General features: G+C 53.6%; 2 protein-coding genes across 6 annotated transcripts in view; one reads left to right on the top strand and one right to left on the bottom strand.

Annotated features, from left to right (window-relative positions):
- The window catches only part of SGSM3 (small G protein signaling modulator 3), a 30,493-nt gene extending 28,592 nt beyond the window's left edge, over positions 1 to 1,901 (top strand). For all 3 annotated transcript variants that reach the window (XM_069855459.1, XM_069855441.1, XM_069855450.1), the window contains 2 exons: positions 393 to 453; positions 825 to 1,901. In XM_069855459.1, coding sequence (XP_069711560.1) covers positions 393 to 453; positions 825 to 908 — 145 coding nt within the window. In that variant the 3' untranslated portion in view covers positions 909 to 1,901. The remainder of the gene's footprint in view (positions 1 to 392; positions 454 to 824) is intronic.
- The window catches only part of MRTFA (myocardin related transcription factor A), a 506,306-nt gene that overhangs the window by 422,737 nt on the left and 68,712 nt on the right, over positions 1 to 14,857 (bottom strand). For 2 of the 3 annotated variants that reach the window (XM_069855425.1, XM_069855410.1), the window contains exons 7-14: positions 14,297 to 14,452; positions 13,561 to 13,814; positions 13,037 to 13,208; positions 11,182 to 12,297; positions 9,869 to 10,042; positions 7,707 to 7,877; positions 7,242 to 7,302; positions 2,747 to 6,484 (exon numbers count right to left, since the gene is read on the bottom strand). In XM_069855425.1, coding sequence (XP_069711526.1) covers positions 5,985 to 6,484; positions 7,242 to 7,302; positions 7,707 to 7,877; positions 9,869 to 10,042; positions 11,182 to 12,297; positions 13,037 to 13,208; positions 13,561 to 13,814; positions 14,297 to 14,452 — 2,604 coding nt within the window. In that variant the 3' untranslated portion in view covers positions 2,747 to 5,984. Of the gene's footprint in view, positions 1 to 2,746; positions 6,485 to 7,241; positions 7,303 to 7,706; positions 7,878 to 9,868; positions 10,043 to 11,181; positions 12,298 to 13,036; positions 13,209 to 13,560; positions 13,815 to 14,296; positions 14,453 to 14,857 lie in introns of those variants that run through there. The other variant, XR_011337327.1, reaches the window with a different exon arrangement.

Raw genomic sequence — 14,857 nt, 5'->3', positions numbered from 1 at the left:
AACCTCTGAAGTGCCACTGCCAGGACTCTGCTTTCAGGAGGGTAACTTGCAACACCCTCATTGCCAGCTGCGTGCAGTCCTCAGCCTGCTGTGTCTGGGGTCTAGCAGAGCCCAGGGCAGCCCGTCACTTAAGTCACATCTTCAAGCTTTTCTTCCCAGCCTGGGCCTGGCAGGATGTGAAGGCCAAAGAGGAGGGAGGAACAGGGGATAAGTGGCTGGTGCTGCCCTTTCAACTCCAACAACCAAGGATTTCTGTCCGTGGAGCTTTAGCAGCGTGCTGGGGCGAGCTGAGGAGCCGCTGCAGTCGTGTGCCTGAAGGCAGCAGCTGTGGGCACAGACTGGGGTGTGGTCTGAGGGCGTGTGTGTGTTACTGTCACTCTCTTCCATTGCAGAGTCCTCTGCAAATTTGCCTTCAGCCTCTCTCAAGACTGGGAGCTGCCAATAAAGAGGGAGGTGAGTAGATGGCATCTCTCAATCCCTCCCTCAGCTTTGCTTACTGCCTCCTTCTCCCAGCTTTGTGCTCCAGCCCATCCTCTGCCTCCTCTCGCGCTGGGGATGGGGCTGCTTTCCCTGCCAGGGCGGGGGTGTGGCAGCTGTGCGGCAGCGCTGGCAGCGGCTGGGACAGAGGGGAAGGGCCGGCACCTCCCTTCCTGAGTGCTCCCCAAACCACGGGGCCTCTCCCTGTTTCATACGCACGGAGGTGGGAAGTGCAGAAGGCTACTCTGGGTGCCAGGGACCTTGGTGTGCTTGGACTCTGCCCGCGGACACAACCTCCCATTTTCTGCGTGCGGCGCGCTGACCCGGCCCTCTGTGTTGCCCTGCAGGAGAAAGAGAAGAAGCCACTGAAGGAAGGAGTGCAGGACATGCTTGTGAAGCACCATCTCTTCAGCTGGGACATAGATGGGTGACCCCTACCCCGCCCCACCTTGGGGACCCTTCTCGCCGGCGCACACTCCTTTTCCTCCCTCGCCCCCGTCGTGTCTCACTCCCTGCCCTCCCCCTCCCCACTCACTCATATCTGTGACAAAGTCCCCCTGGAGGGGGCTGCCAGGCCACCTGGGATGGAAGGCGGCAGCGCCGAGAGGCCAGGCTGCAGCTGCGAGGGAGGTGACGGTCAGGGGTGATGCTGCGAAGGGACAAGTGTGTTCCGGCCACAAAAACGAGTGTCCCCGTCCCAGCCTTCCCCGTCTCTGCCACCCCCATCTTCTCCTTGGGGCCGTTGGCAGGTGGCACTGCAGGTGCAAGTGGAATTGGGCTGGTGAGAGACTCGGCTCTGCACAGGAGCAGGGAAAGCGCATCCCTCCGTGCCAGCCCAGGGCTCGCCTCTGCTGGGGAGAGGGATGGCAAACCCTGAAGCACTTGGACAAGTTCCTCTGACCTGGAGCCGGGGCTGAGAAGGGGGAACCGGCATCAGCCTCATCCCACCTCCCTGGCACTGGGGCACAGGGTGTTGACAAGAGTTGCCCGACTGCACCAGCCTGTTACCATTGTACCAGCCTTAGGGGATGGGCCTTGTCTCCGCTGGGAGCAGACAGAAACCACCTCTCCCCTAAACAAGAGTGTTTCATGCTGTCATTTTAGTCTCTAGATTATTTTTACTGTTAACCAAAAAGCTGTAAATTATCTCCAGGAATGTGTATATTTTGGCACTGTTGTAGCTCAGGAGGAGGTTCAGGTTGGAGCTGGCTCAGGGAGACTTGCTCGTCCTCCTTGCCCTGCGGTGGCGATGGGGACGCAGGTCAGGAGCGGAAGAATTGCTGCTTTGTGGTGGTGGCTCTGGATATGGAGTCTGTGACTTTCTACTGAAAGCGCTTGTCTGTGAGCACAAACTACTCGTGAAATGACACTAGATTCTTACTTTCCTTTATCTGGTGGGTTTGTAAATAAACGGCATCTTGGGAGAGTGCTGCGCTTTGGCTTAGTTTTTTGACACGAATGGGAGTAGGTTGAATTCTTCATTCCTGCTAGTGTCACACTGAGGTCTCCGCTCAGCCAGGGCTGGCACCGGAGCAGCTCCTCACCAACTTTGCCTCGGACCAGGCCACAAGGCTGGGTGATGAGGTGCTGAGGGACGTGGTTTAGTGATTGATGGGAATGGTTGGACTCGATGATCCAGTGGGTCCTTTCCAACCTAGAGATTCTGTGAATCTATGGCAGGGGGAGGGGCAGTTGTCCTTCCAGCAGGTGTCCCTGCCCATGGCAGAAGGGGTGGGACTGGATAATCTTCAAGTTCCCTTCCAACCCAAACCATTCTGTCATTCTGCAATTCTCCAGAAAAAGGAGATGGAGTCTCCTGTGCAAAGTGCGATGGTAACAGGGCCCAGACACTGGGAGAACTGCTTTCAGGAGCCCAGGCTATCGGAGGATGGAAGTTGCAGCATATTTACTGATGTGAAAGTGAGGGGGTTCGAAGTAATTCCTGTTTGGCAGGAGGAAGCCTGAGGAAGGTTTTGGTGCCACCTCATCACTGTGACAGGTGGGGTACAGACCAGCCTCCTGGCCCAGGGAGGCTGTAAAAGCTGCCTGTGCTGCTTCTGCCATAAGCGCAACTCTGGGTTGCAGGGAAGGTGATTTCCATGCACAGAGGGAATCTCCCTGTGGCTGAGAAGGGATGAAACACCACCGCTCAAGCTTCTTTTTTTCCATGGTTGAGAAAGACCCAGAGGGATCACCCACTCTTAGTTGGAAAGGGCAGTGGCCCCAAGCCCTCCCACCACCACAGCACAGAAGTTTTTGAGCACGTGGCTGTTTGGAATTTTTTTAATAAAATGGATTTTTTTTTCTCAAATATTTGTAACTGAAAAAATAATTCAATTTAAAGATCCATTCTCTCCCCCATTAACTTGTCACTTTTATCCTTTTCCAGTTGAATACTCGCTCTGGATCCGATGCCCCAACACCATCCCTCACCGTTCGCTGCATAGTGGAAGGGAGAGTGCGTGCTAGTCAAATACACATTACAAACAAGTAGTGGTTACAGCAGAAAGATTCAGGATTACATTCAAGGTAGAGGCAGAACATCAGACCTTTTTTTTGTATTTTTTTTTCCCAATGGGTGCAAAAATGTATATCCAGGGGGATACTTCTTCCGACAAAGAACTATTGAACTATTATTCAAACAAATAATAGTAAGAAAGCAGAGAACGGGGCTAGCCTGGCTCTGGGCACTGCCTGGGGAAAAGACTTGTTAACATTTCCTGGGATGAGGCACCTTCTTCCCGTCTGCCCCCGGGCACAGGGGTTATCGGGCCTCTCTTTGCACAGAGGGGCTCGGGCAGGCTGGGTGGGTTCCTCAGGAGGGGAGGCTCGTGGTTCTCTATGGTCTGGGCTCCTCCAGGGCCAATTTCAAGTATGCTGGGCAAATTTAATGTAATTAAATTCTTATAGTTTCACGAATGAAGGCAGGTGGGTAAAGGTGAAAAGAGAGCAGCTGTGAGCTCAGCCTTGCACTAGCAACCCTGGGGAAGGGCTAAATCAGTAACAGGCACTGGCATCTCTCTTCCAACAAAGAGTAGGGATGCCTGGCCCAGGGAGAGGAGAAACCATGGCTGGGTCTGGCCAGGACTGCAGGTGGAGTGCTCCCACCTTCCTCTAGATGCTCACTGCACTTGGGTAATTTCATTCTTTACTCACTGGTTGCAGCTTTGTAATTATTTGTAGAAAAGAAATCATACAGCTGTTCGGGGTTTTTTTTCTGTGGAGGCTACCGTTCACTGTGGGCTAAAAGAAGCTGATTTTGCTTGAGTTTGACACACAAGCAGCCTCACACTTTCCCCGTAGCATTTGAAAGATCCTCCCACTCTCCACATCCTTTCCTCCTAAGAAACCTCTGGCCTCCAGGGCTGGGCAGCTGTCCTGGGGGGCTCTGTAAGGCGACTGCTGCGGCGCTCGTTGCACCAGGAAGGAAGGGAGGGAGGGCTCTGGGGTTTCCACCAGTCCCTGTTAATCTGATTATTTTTCAGACAGGACACTAGTTTGGGCAACAGAAAGCTGGGTCGAAGGGGAAGCGTATCCTCTTACTCCAACCAAGACACTGAGGAAAGCAGATAAGAGGTTCTGACTTGCTTACAACTGGGGGCAGAGGGAGCAAGGGGCAGAAAGGAAGGAAGCTGCCAGCAGGCCCCCTCCCGCAAATGATTAAGAAAGTGTCTCCCCATGCAGTTGCAAGCAAACAAACAGGGCTCAGAAAAGCAGGAGTTTCTCCCAGCTGCAAAATAGGCAAGACCCCGCCTGGCTGGGGGTTTAGTGGCTGAGAGCACAAGGGGCAGGGCTGGCACTCGCCTGCCCCACCACAGAGCAGAGGCAGCTGCACCCCGGTGGCAAAGCCTCCCCTAAGAAAGGTGCCAAAGGGGCAGGGAAGCAGCTCGTGCTCCTCCACCTCCCCGTCTCCAGCAGGCAGCTCTCCAGGGCAGGGGAGAGGCATCATCCTCGAGATGATAGTAAAAAAGATGACAGTTTATCCTTCCGTTGCCTGAGCAGGGTCAGCACCTTAGTCCGTAGGATTCCAGAAGCCGCCTCCCTCATCCCAAGCAGCTCAAGGCCAAAGCAGGGACAGGCGTGTGGCGAGCCAGGCTGGCTGGTGGCTGCAGCCGCGAGGTACGGCTAACACACACGAGAATTCAAAAGGGACAGGAGTAAAAGTGTGAGCGCATGCCGCAGGCCTGCGTTTCCAACGCAGAACCCTGCACAAGGAAAAGCATCATCGTGGCACCAGGGCCTTGGGATATTCGGCCCACTCACCGAGGCACCAGCCCAGGGCCACTTGCCTTTGCCTTTTACCCCGTGGGACTGAAGGGAAGAAAAGCATCGATAAGCTGCCCATTCCTTGACTTCACAGTCCCACTTCTTCCCAGAATGGGGCCCTCCCATTCACACGGCTGAGCTAGGACCCTTCCACTTCCCTGCCTGTCGGGTCCCACATCCCCAGCTGCTGCTTTCCACTGGGACACCTGCTCGAGGGAGGCACCAGCACAGCTGAAGGCAGGACACAGATTGCACGTGGCCCCGAACGATATGTTGCTCATTGCTGGCTGTGCCCCTCGCGCTCCCCGAGACACAGAGACGCTTCTGTGTCCCTTGTCCCCAGCACAGGCTGAGCTCCCTGCTCACCCGGGGCTGCCATGAGCGCTGTGGAAGCTGGGGGAGCGGCACGGGGTGTGCCTGAAAGCCAGACTCCAGGCACAGCCAGAGGTCTGGGGCAGCAAAGGACAGATTTAACATACATAGACCCGCATTTTAGCACCTTAGAAATCTGTTTTGCAGCTCAAAGCGAGTGAAGCAAGCAGGCAAAAGCCTCTGCCAAGCTCAGCAGTATTTGGGAAACCGGCTTAGACGTTACCAGCTTGGTGGGGAACTCTGGTTCCCTTTGGCTACACAGGGAAAGGTGCCTGTTCTGCCCAGCTTCTCGCAGCCCTGCGGCAGAGCAGACCCTCCCCGGGCAGTGCAGAGGGCAGCCGTTCCGGGCCCCCGGACAGCGCTCCTGCCTTTGTATCCTCATCTGGAGCTAGAATCCCCTTCTGCAACCGTTACACCAACCGTGCTGGGGCCGCGCAGTCCCCCTGGTTCGCCCATCCCAGCGAGGCGTGAGGTGCTGCTTCTGGAAACAGCTCAGATGTCCCACTGCGAGGTGTGAGGGAAATCTTGCCCAGGAGCACTGCGCCCCACGCGCTGCCATCACTGCTCCCGCCTGGAGGAAGAGGAGCTGCCGGCTCTGTCCTCTCCCAAGCTGGATCAGGCTGCACTGAGGGGGCCGGCAGCCACCAGCCCCAGAGCTCCTGCAGCCGCTTCTTCCCCGCAGCAGCAGTGACTCAAATGGCAGCTCTGCCTCTGCCACCACTGTCGGCTTCATGCAGGAAGGATGCTCTCGGGGGAGGAGTACAAACACTAGGAGCTCATTTCTTTTTCTTTTTTTTTGGTTGGTTGGCCTCTTCCCCCTGCATGCCCTGCCCTCCCACTCCCGTTCCCTTCAGTCTCTGCTCACAGAGTTACAAGCAAGAATCCCAGTGCAGCTGCAGATCGTGTCCATCAAGGAAGTCTGTGGAAAAGAGACTGGGAGCCGCAGTGCTAAGGGGTGCCAGGCTCATGACGGGCCCCCCTGGCAGCTCCAGCCAGTCCATGCTGTCCAAGTTAGCCTCAGCCAGATCCAGGGTTATGCCCCCAGACGGCTCGTGAGCAAAGTGCAATTCCGAGGTGTCCATAGGTGAAGGCGGGTGGTCCAGGATGGCTGAGCTGCTCAGCATCTCACTGTGGAGGTCATCGATGAGGGACAGGGGCTCCGGCCCCTCGTGGCCGGCCGTCAGCAGCGGGAGGCCTGTGCTGCTCTCCAGGAAGTCCTCCAGCCGGCCCACAGGCACGGGCTGCCCCAGGGACACCGGCACCGCCAGCTCTGAGGATTGGTGGCTGCTGGGCGGTGAGGAGCAGGCCGGGGCCACGGGTGGTTCTTTCCCAGTGGGGGACGACTGATCCTTGAAGTCAGCAGAAATCTCTGCACACGGAACAAACAGGCAGAGCAGGGTGAGGAAAAACTTGGGTGAAGGACCCCTCCCACACCCCTCAGCCTGAGCCATCACGGACCACCTACTTGGATAAGGAAACATATCTTGTTCTTGCGCTTGGCTTGCTATGGGGAGTTTTCATAGAATCAGAGAATCATACAATCACCAGGTTGGAAAAGACCCACCAGATCATCGAGTCCAACCGTTCCTATCAATTGCTAAACCATGTCCCTCAGTGCCTCGTCCACCCTTCCTTTAAACACCTCCAGGGAAGGTGACTCAACCACCTTCCTGGGCAGCATCTGCCAGTGCCCAATGACCCTTTCTGTGAAAAAATTTTTCCTAATATCCAGTCTGAACCTCCCCTGGCAGAGCTTGAGGCCATTCCCTCTCGTCCTGTCCCCTGTCACTTGGGAGAAGAGGCCAGCTCCCTCCTCTCCACAACCTCCCTTCAGGTAGCTGTAGAGAGCAATGAGGATTCAGCCCCCTCCTGGGGAATTCAAGGTTTGCCCAATACCACAGAAGAGGTGCCCAGGTCTGACACAGCAGAGCCACCAAGAAGCTGTGTATCATCTGAATGCCTGACTGACATCTCCCTCAGCGCCTTAATGACCACCGCCAATGTTAAAGGCGCTGGCAGGGACGCAGGAGCAAAGACCTGGGCGGTGACAGACTCTCCCCTCAGTGCTCTGGAATCCTCAGGTTCAAACCCAAAGACTATGGGAAAGGCTGGCTTTGTTTCCTCACCTCCACTTTCAATGAGAATGTCAAACAGGTCATCCATCTGCTGGCTCGAACAGCCGTTCTCCTGAGAAAAGTGAGCACAGGATTAGCTTCCTGATTACCAGGGGAGCTTCCACCTTCAGCAACACCTTTGGCTGCTGGTTCTCCTCCTTCACTCCAAGGACGGGGCTCTCATCCAGCAAGAATGAGCACACAGAGGCACCAGAATCCTCCGTTACCCCTGGATAGGAAGGTGTAGTCAGCAACTGTGGTGCTAACACTCACCAGGCAGTGAGAGGTTTGGGATCTCTTCCTGTGGTTTAGAGTCTGCCCTAAAGCTTCTGGAAGGAATTCAGCTAGGATGGTGCAGCTAGAAAGGGACATTGTGTCTCCACGCTCTACTACTATCCCCAGTCAGGAATCTAAGCAGATTTAAAATGGAAACTCTTCACTTGTTCTCCAAGGAAACAAAGGAGAACTTGCTCTCACCTGAGCCTTTGGCTGTTGCTTCATGGCCTCTTCATAGCCTGGTGGCTCTTTCACTGGAACCGCGGGAACAGGGAGAGGAGGTGGAGTTCCAAAAAGCGACGTGTGCTGTTGCTGCTCCAGGTCCATCTGGGATGGGGAACGGGCAGCAGGAGAGCTGGGCTGTGACGAGGGCTGTTTAGAACAAAGGCAGAAGGAGGGATTAAGGGAAAGCCCACGCCAGCTCCTGTCTCATAGCTGCCTTGAGAGACCATCACTCCCTGTCTCGGTGAGCGCTGCAGAGGTCTGCACTGCTCTGCTCCCAGCAGCCTGGCTTCTTTCATGAGCTCTGTGCCCTATGCCCTGGCTGCAGGCAAGGAAGAGAAAATTCCCCGCTGACTCATAGCTGGAAATCTTCTGCTGATATTTCTAATGCTAAAGCAACCACCCCACAAACCGCCACCAGGCTACTCCTGGATGGGGAAAGCCTCATCTGTCCAAGGTGGGGATTTTGGAGGTAGAGGGCACTTCCCTTGTTGTGTTCAGCCTTCTCTGCACAATATATCCAGGACCCACCCTTCACCCATCTCCCTCTGCAGTGCCTGCTTTGGGGACATAATCAAACTTCATTAGCAATAAGTTTCACAGGCTGAAGGTGGGCGGAGAGAACCAGAGCACTCAGCAGCAGCACCAGAGACTTCCAAAGGAAACCCCAAGCGTCGCAGGAAGTGGTGTTCATGACTCAGCTTTACCAGATGAATCAGCAGCACACAACTGCCCAGAAGGAAAGTCAAAACAGGGATCAGGTCTTTGCCTCTACAGCAGCTACGCACAATCCGTGCTGAAGCTTGTTCCACAGGAACAGTGATCCCTGGGCAGTAGCGGAATGGCAGCTCTACCACTTGTACATGTTTGGTGCTCTTCCCCATCCTGTTTTTCCTGCAAAACCATTTGCCTGTTCTGTGATCTGTAGGTAGAGGAGCTACTCTGGGGTCCGCTCTCTTCCTGACAGAGGCTGGAAAGTGTCATTGTGGCACCGGGCACTGGGATGTATTAGGAAGGTACCTTTTTCAACACACTGGGTAGGCCAGACTTGCCAGGAGCACCAGTTTTCAGGGCCCATTTGTTGAAACAGTTGGGAAAGAAGGGCTGCAGGTTTGGAGGTGCTGAGAAAGACAACATGGTGTGGGGCAGCTGCCCCGTGACAACCTGCAGACCTGGCTTCTGGCCCTACAGGGAGGCAAAAGGATCAGGAGTCACTACAGGTGCCTCCACAGCACACGAGCTAAGGGAGTCTGAGGAAAAAGGTGCCTTCATTTACCTTCTGCATTTCCTCAAAGGTCTCAAAGCAAACCAAGGCACCGACCCTTTGCAAAGGTCTGACTACACTAGAAATTACTCCTGTCGTCATACCCCTTCCAGGATCTGACTCAGAAATGATCTTCCAAGCTCTAAAAGCTCTTCATAATCTTTCTATATCTTATCTTAATAACATTAGAAAGACCGCCAAGTCATCCCTGCTGTGGGCTAGAAAGGGAGGAGATGCACAGCAAAGCCTCTTCTCAGCCATCACCCGGAGAAGGGGTAAAGCCAGAGGTGCTCTCTTTCCTGAACCAGCATTGCACTTCAAACAGAGATATTAACAGGTACGCTCAAGACACGGGAACAGATATCGCAGCAAGTTCAGTCAGTACCAGAGAGCAAAAGGTCACATCCTGTCACTGTCCACACCACCCTCTCTCCATGCAGTATCCACCTGTTCAGTCTTAGCAGCGCTCCTTCAAGCACTGGGGACACCAAGGCTCCCCAGTCTGGCCTCTAGTAGTTTTTAACTGACAGACAGACAATGTGTGTTTAAAATACCAGCTAAAATTCTGCCCAGAGGAGGGACCAAAGCGCAGAAACCAGGCAATTGCCAGGGTTTAGCCCAGAGCTGTTCCCACAGGGAAGAACTCCTGGAGGTAGGGGAACGGAGAGGCTATGCCAGGCACCCCTTCTGCTGTCACATTCAAGCTGAAAACCAAACACTCTGTGCAGCTGCCAGCTGTGGCAGAAGCTGCTGTAAGATCTCACTTGCTGTGACGAAGGTCTCTGACCAGGATTGTGCGTGGGTGTCCCCTTCCCACTGCTGCTACAAATCCTGGCAAAAGAAAACGAGGAAGAAAAGGGAGCAGGCAGCAAGCTACCTTTCTGACAGACTGGTTTAGTCCTCTGGGCTGCTGCTGCTGCTGCTGCAGGGGCTGCTGCTGCTGCTGCTGCGTGGGCTGCTGCTTCTGCTGCTGCACAGGCTGCGGAGGGGTGCTGGCAGGTAGCTGACACGGCGGTTGGCTGGAAGTTTTAGCGGGCGATGATTGTACTCTCTGGAAAGAAAAGGGTCTCTGTGAGAATTTATTCCCCAAACTCAACATGGAGCAAGGCTTGTGTTTCTCAAAGGACTTAGGAAGTTTGTTTTCCTCACTCTTTATTCTTTAGGAAATTCAGCCAATTGCTTTGTTTCACCAGAGAAATTGGATTGGGGTGGGACTCAGAGCCCTGAAAGAGAGGTAGAGCCCCTCTAAATCCCTGGGCTATCCATGGTATCTTTACAAGGCCTGGCAGACCTGTGCCCTTCTGGAGCCGCAGCCGGAGTTCAGGTGAGATATGCTGGAGCATCAAGGGTGACACTGGCAGCAGATATTTAGACAACTGACTGGCATCTCTCCTTCTACACAGCAAGTGCGGTCTGCTCAGTGCCTGCCACTGACAGGAGACACCTCCACTTGCCCTGCAGAAGATGCAAGAAACGTGGCAACAGAGAATGAAAATCTTCTCTGACGCCATGGAAGACGCTGCGGTTTGACTTGTGCCATAAAACACGGGCATATTTATCCCTTCCTGGAAGAAACACTCAGAACACTTCTGTTAAGTGCTGAGCTCATGCCAACAGGGGAATAGTAGGCCATCTCTGATGAAAGACTGTTAACACTGAAATACAGACGCACTGTAAAACACAGAGCAGTCAAAAAGAAAAAAGTTTGCTGCCAGGGTCTGATTTCAGCTCTTGGTAGACAAGGCGACCTATCGCTCCAACTACAATCTCTCTAATGAAGGACAAGAGGTGAAATACACCTTCCTTTTTTGTAATACCACAGGCATACTTGTCCTTTCAAAAAGCAGCAACAAGAAAACCCCTTGTCCTCCAAGCCTGAGGTCCTGCCTGACAAAAGGCAGAACCGTGTGTTTGGGCAAACGCACAGAGTCAGTCGCGTGCTGCTGTACACAGTTCACTATTGTCAAAGTCCAGTCTTTTTGCTGAAGATCTGCTTACACCACTCTGTTTTACAAAGCCACGAACTACCAGCCATCGTAGTGAGCGACTCAGCCATTTCAGTATTTACTGCATTGAATTTCCAACACGTTAAGTCATCCTATGGTAAACTGAGCCCCTGTACAATGAGTGGGAAGAGGGAAAGAATTAACCGGCTACCCAGAGCAGGGATGTAGTCTAACCCTTGCCTACCTGCAAGGTCGGGCAGCTGCTCCCTGCCTTCCCGTGGGGCGAGAGGCCCTGCCTCTCGGCGCTCTGCTTGGTCACGGTGAGGACGATGTGGGTCCCTGTGGAGTCGGTGATGAGGGTGGGGGGAGGGGTGCCCTTGATGAGGTCGCTTAGGGTGCTCGCTTGCTGGCCAAGGAAAAGCCGCGGGCTGTGGGACTGGCACGGCGGCTCTGCTTCCACAGCTGGCACCTCCTGCTTCACCATCACGGCTTTCTTTGGCACTGGGCTTGGATTTGAAGTGTCCATTTGGCTAGCGGTGGGTGCAGGGCTGAATTGGTCTGTTTGGCCACTGGATTGCTTTGCAGACTGGCAACTCAGGAAACCGTTTTCACTCTTGACCTGGATGCCAAATGCTCCTGGGTTGGAGGCAAGGGCTGTTCCTTCTCCCACAGCCACTGGGGCTGGTAGTGACTGCTGAGAGCGCTTCTCCTGCTCCAGCTGCAGTCTAAGCATCTCAACCAGTTGCTGCTTCTGCTTTAGCATGCGGGTGAGCTCCTCGATCTGCTTGTCCTTCTCCTGCAGCATCTGGTCTTTGTCCCTAACTTCTGCATCTCTGCTGTTAGAAGTGCTGCACCGCTCTGACCTGGGTGCTGCATTTACGCTGCAGGAGGAAGATTTGGAGCTCTCTTCCTTCACCAAGAACTGTACCGGAGATGCCTGCAAGGTGAGCTGGGTCAGGGGTGAAGTCACCATCTCTCCAAAAGTGTCTCCGGTGGCCGAGTTCTCATCCCCTGTGCTCATTTGTGAGCGCTCAGAAGGAGTCGGAGAAACAGGAGGAGTCGAACCTGTGCTGCCGAACTTCATCACACCACCACCGGTGACTGTGGCCACGACTACTTCTGCTGGTGCGATGCCAGCGGTGACCAGGGCTGGTCCTGTGCTCAGCCTGGCGGCTGGGAAGGCGACCACCACTTCAGCAGCTTTTGGGAGCACGGCCGCTGTGCTGGGCTTGGGAGTGGGGGTTGTTTGGCTGGCTGCACCGTTCTGTTCTTGGTAAGCTCGGAGACGCTCAATCAGGTCCGTCTTTGTGCCCGAGACAGGCAAGGCCCTCAACTTCAGCTCTTGCTTCAGCTCTGCGACCTGATATGGGGGAAAAAAAGAGGGCAGCATTAAGAGAACAGGCACTCTAACCAGAACAACTGTATACCTATCAAAGCCACAGGGCAAAGCACTAAACTGACCCCTCCACAGCCCAACAACACTGCACCTGACGTACAGACTGCAGGGAAGCAATGCTGGCTGCTATCGCTACCTCCAGTCAGCTCGCCTCAGCCCTGCTCTGAGGCAGCAACGAAGGTGGTGAGGGGGCTGGAGAACAGGCCTTATGAGGAGCGGCTGAGAGAGCTGGGGTTGTTTAGCCTGGAGAAGAGGAGGCTGAGGGGTGACCTCATTGCTCTCTACAACTACCTGAAAGGAGGTTGTGGAGAGGAGGGTGCTGACTTCTTCTACCAAGTGACAGGGGACAGGACAAGAGGGAATGGCCTCAAGCTCCACCAGGGGAGGTTTAGGCTGGACATTAGGAAAAAATATTTCACAGAAAGGGTCATTGGGCAGTGGAACAGGCTGCCCAGGGAGGTGGTTGAGTCACCTTCCCTGGAGGTGTTTAAGGGACGGGTGGACGAGGTGCTGAGGGGCATGGTTTAGTATTTGATAGGAATGGTTGGAACCAATGATCCGGTAGGTCTTTTCCAACCTGGTGATTCTATGATTCTCCAGTCAGCTCGCGTCAGCCCTGCTCTGAGGAAGCAACATCTTTCAGTACTGCCCTCTCCAGTGATAACTGACAGAAAAGGGCTGAGTCACTTCACAGGACATTTACCTTCATCTCATCTAGGTTGGCAGGGAGAGGGCCCGGCTTGCCCCCTGCAGCATTACTGTTCTGTCGCATCAGCCCACCGGAACCCGAGGATACTGAAGATGCACTACTGACTGTGGCAGAGAGATTGCGCACAGCAGGGGCACTGGCACCACTCTGCTGCTCTCCTGGAGGCCTGCGGGGAAAGGAAAAATACAGGCATCAGAACAAAGGTGGAAAGGCACAGGAAGCCCTCAGTGTCAATAATCACACATTTTCAGAACCATGTGGGTCACTAGTGCCACCCTAGATATTAAATCACACCAGTGCCTTCAAGTATATCTACACCCCTTACCCTGCCAACCAACTCACTTCAGCTGCTTTTGTCTGATTCATCTGACACCAGCTCTTTTCGTGGCCCGCTGCAGCCTAACAAGATTGAGCACGATACACCCAACCGCCACACCTCGCACCCACAACATGTTTCTGATAACAGCATTGGGAAGAAAGTGCTTCCTAAAGAGAGAGCTGCCACTTAGAACCCATACTTCGGTGGCGCTGGCAGGATGGTCTGATAGTTGTAGTGCTGCTGCTGCTGCTGGTTGAGGATCTGAAGCTGAAGAAAGAGCTGCTGCTGCTGCAGGATTTTGGCATAGGATGAATCCATAGGAGGAGCTCCCTTGTCCTGCTTTTGGTCCGGGGGAATATACTGATGATATTTGAGCTTCTTGACTTTCGGCTTCAACTCCTTGGCTTTCTTACTGCGCTGAGACTTCTCACTAGCAGACTTAGGCTGGCTTTGCTATTTAGAAGAAAAGGAGGAAGCAAATAAGAATGGAAACACTGAAATAACACACCACCTCATGTAACTCAGAACATGCACTGGGATTTTAATTTCAAAATTTCGTAGATTTGACCTCAGGGTCTTTCCACACTTCTCTAACTCAGGCAACAGGACAGTCACAGCAGGCTACGTGGCACCTTAACATAGTTCACAGAAAGGCAGCCATTCATCTTTCTCAGCACATCAGATCACTTGCTCATCCAGTGCAGTCTCACTGATTTAAATATTTTGTATTCAAGATCTGCTTTACACAAGGTGAATACATCATGGAACAGAAAAAAAATATGTTACAGCTAGTGTCAGAGGAAGACACTAGCGAGAAATAAGCTTTCACTCCTTTTCACCTGTTAACACAACACTTCCAACTGTAAACCCTCCTCAAAGCAACCATCTTCTCTTCCTTCAGACTACATCAATGGGGAAATCAGACAAATTAGTACCTTAATGAGTGTTGGTGGGGGCTTGGAAGCGGTAAGAGCCACTCCGTTGGTAAGATTAGGGGGCAGAAGAGGTGGAGGCGGCAGAGGTGGGGGTGGCTGTTCAGGTAGGAAAAGTGTTTCACTGGAGTCTGCGCTAATCTGCAATTGGGATGCACCCTGCAGGGACAGAAAAAGGCATAATGAATACATATATGGGGAGGGAAATAGTCTAAGGAAGTGCAGGAAGTGTTACACTTACAGAAAAGCAGCACAGGTTTTGAGTCATTAGACTCTTTTAACCCATTGTTTCAGCTGTCCCTGAGAAGAAATGCAGCTTCTTAGGGCAGAAAATGTTTCAAAATCTCACACCTGTACGTCCCAGCCTTGCCTGCCAGAACCAGTCACACAGAGGCTGCACCACTGCCCCCCGTCCCCACGTGGCACCACTACGGGGGCTTCTGAATAACCAGGGGACTTCAACAGCACACAGAGCTAAGACCCCTTGGTAAATCTCACAGACTATACATTTTAAGGATCCCTCGGTCTCAATTTTTAGGATCCTCTGCCACAAATCACCAGTAG

The sequence above is a fragment of the Phaenicophaeus curvirostris genome, chromosome 1, assembly GCF_032191515.1.
Source record: "Phaenicophaeus curvirostris isolate KB17595 chromosome 1, BPBGC_Pcur_1.0, whole genome shotgun sequence".
Classification (NCBI taxonomy): domain Eukaryota; kingdom Metazoa; phylum Chordata; class Aves; order Cuculiformes; family Cuculidae; genus Phaenicophaeus; species Phaenicophaeus curvirostris.
This window is presented reverse-complemented; position numbering and strand designations above follow the sequence as displayed.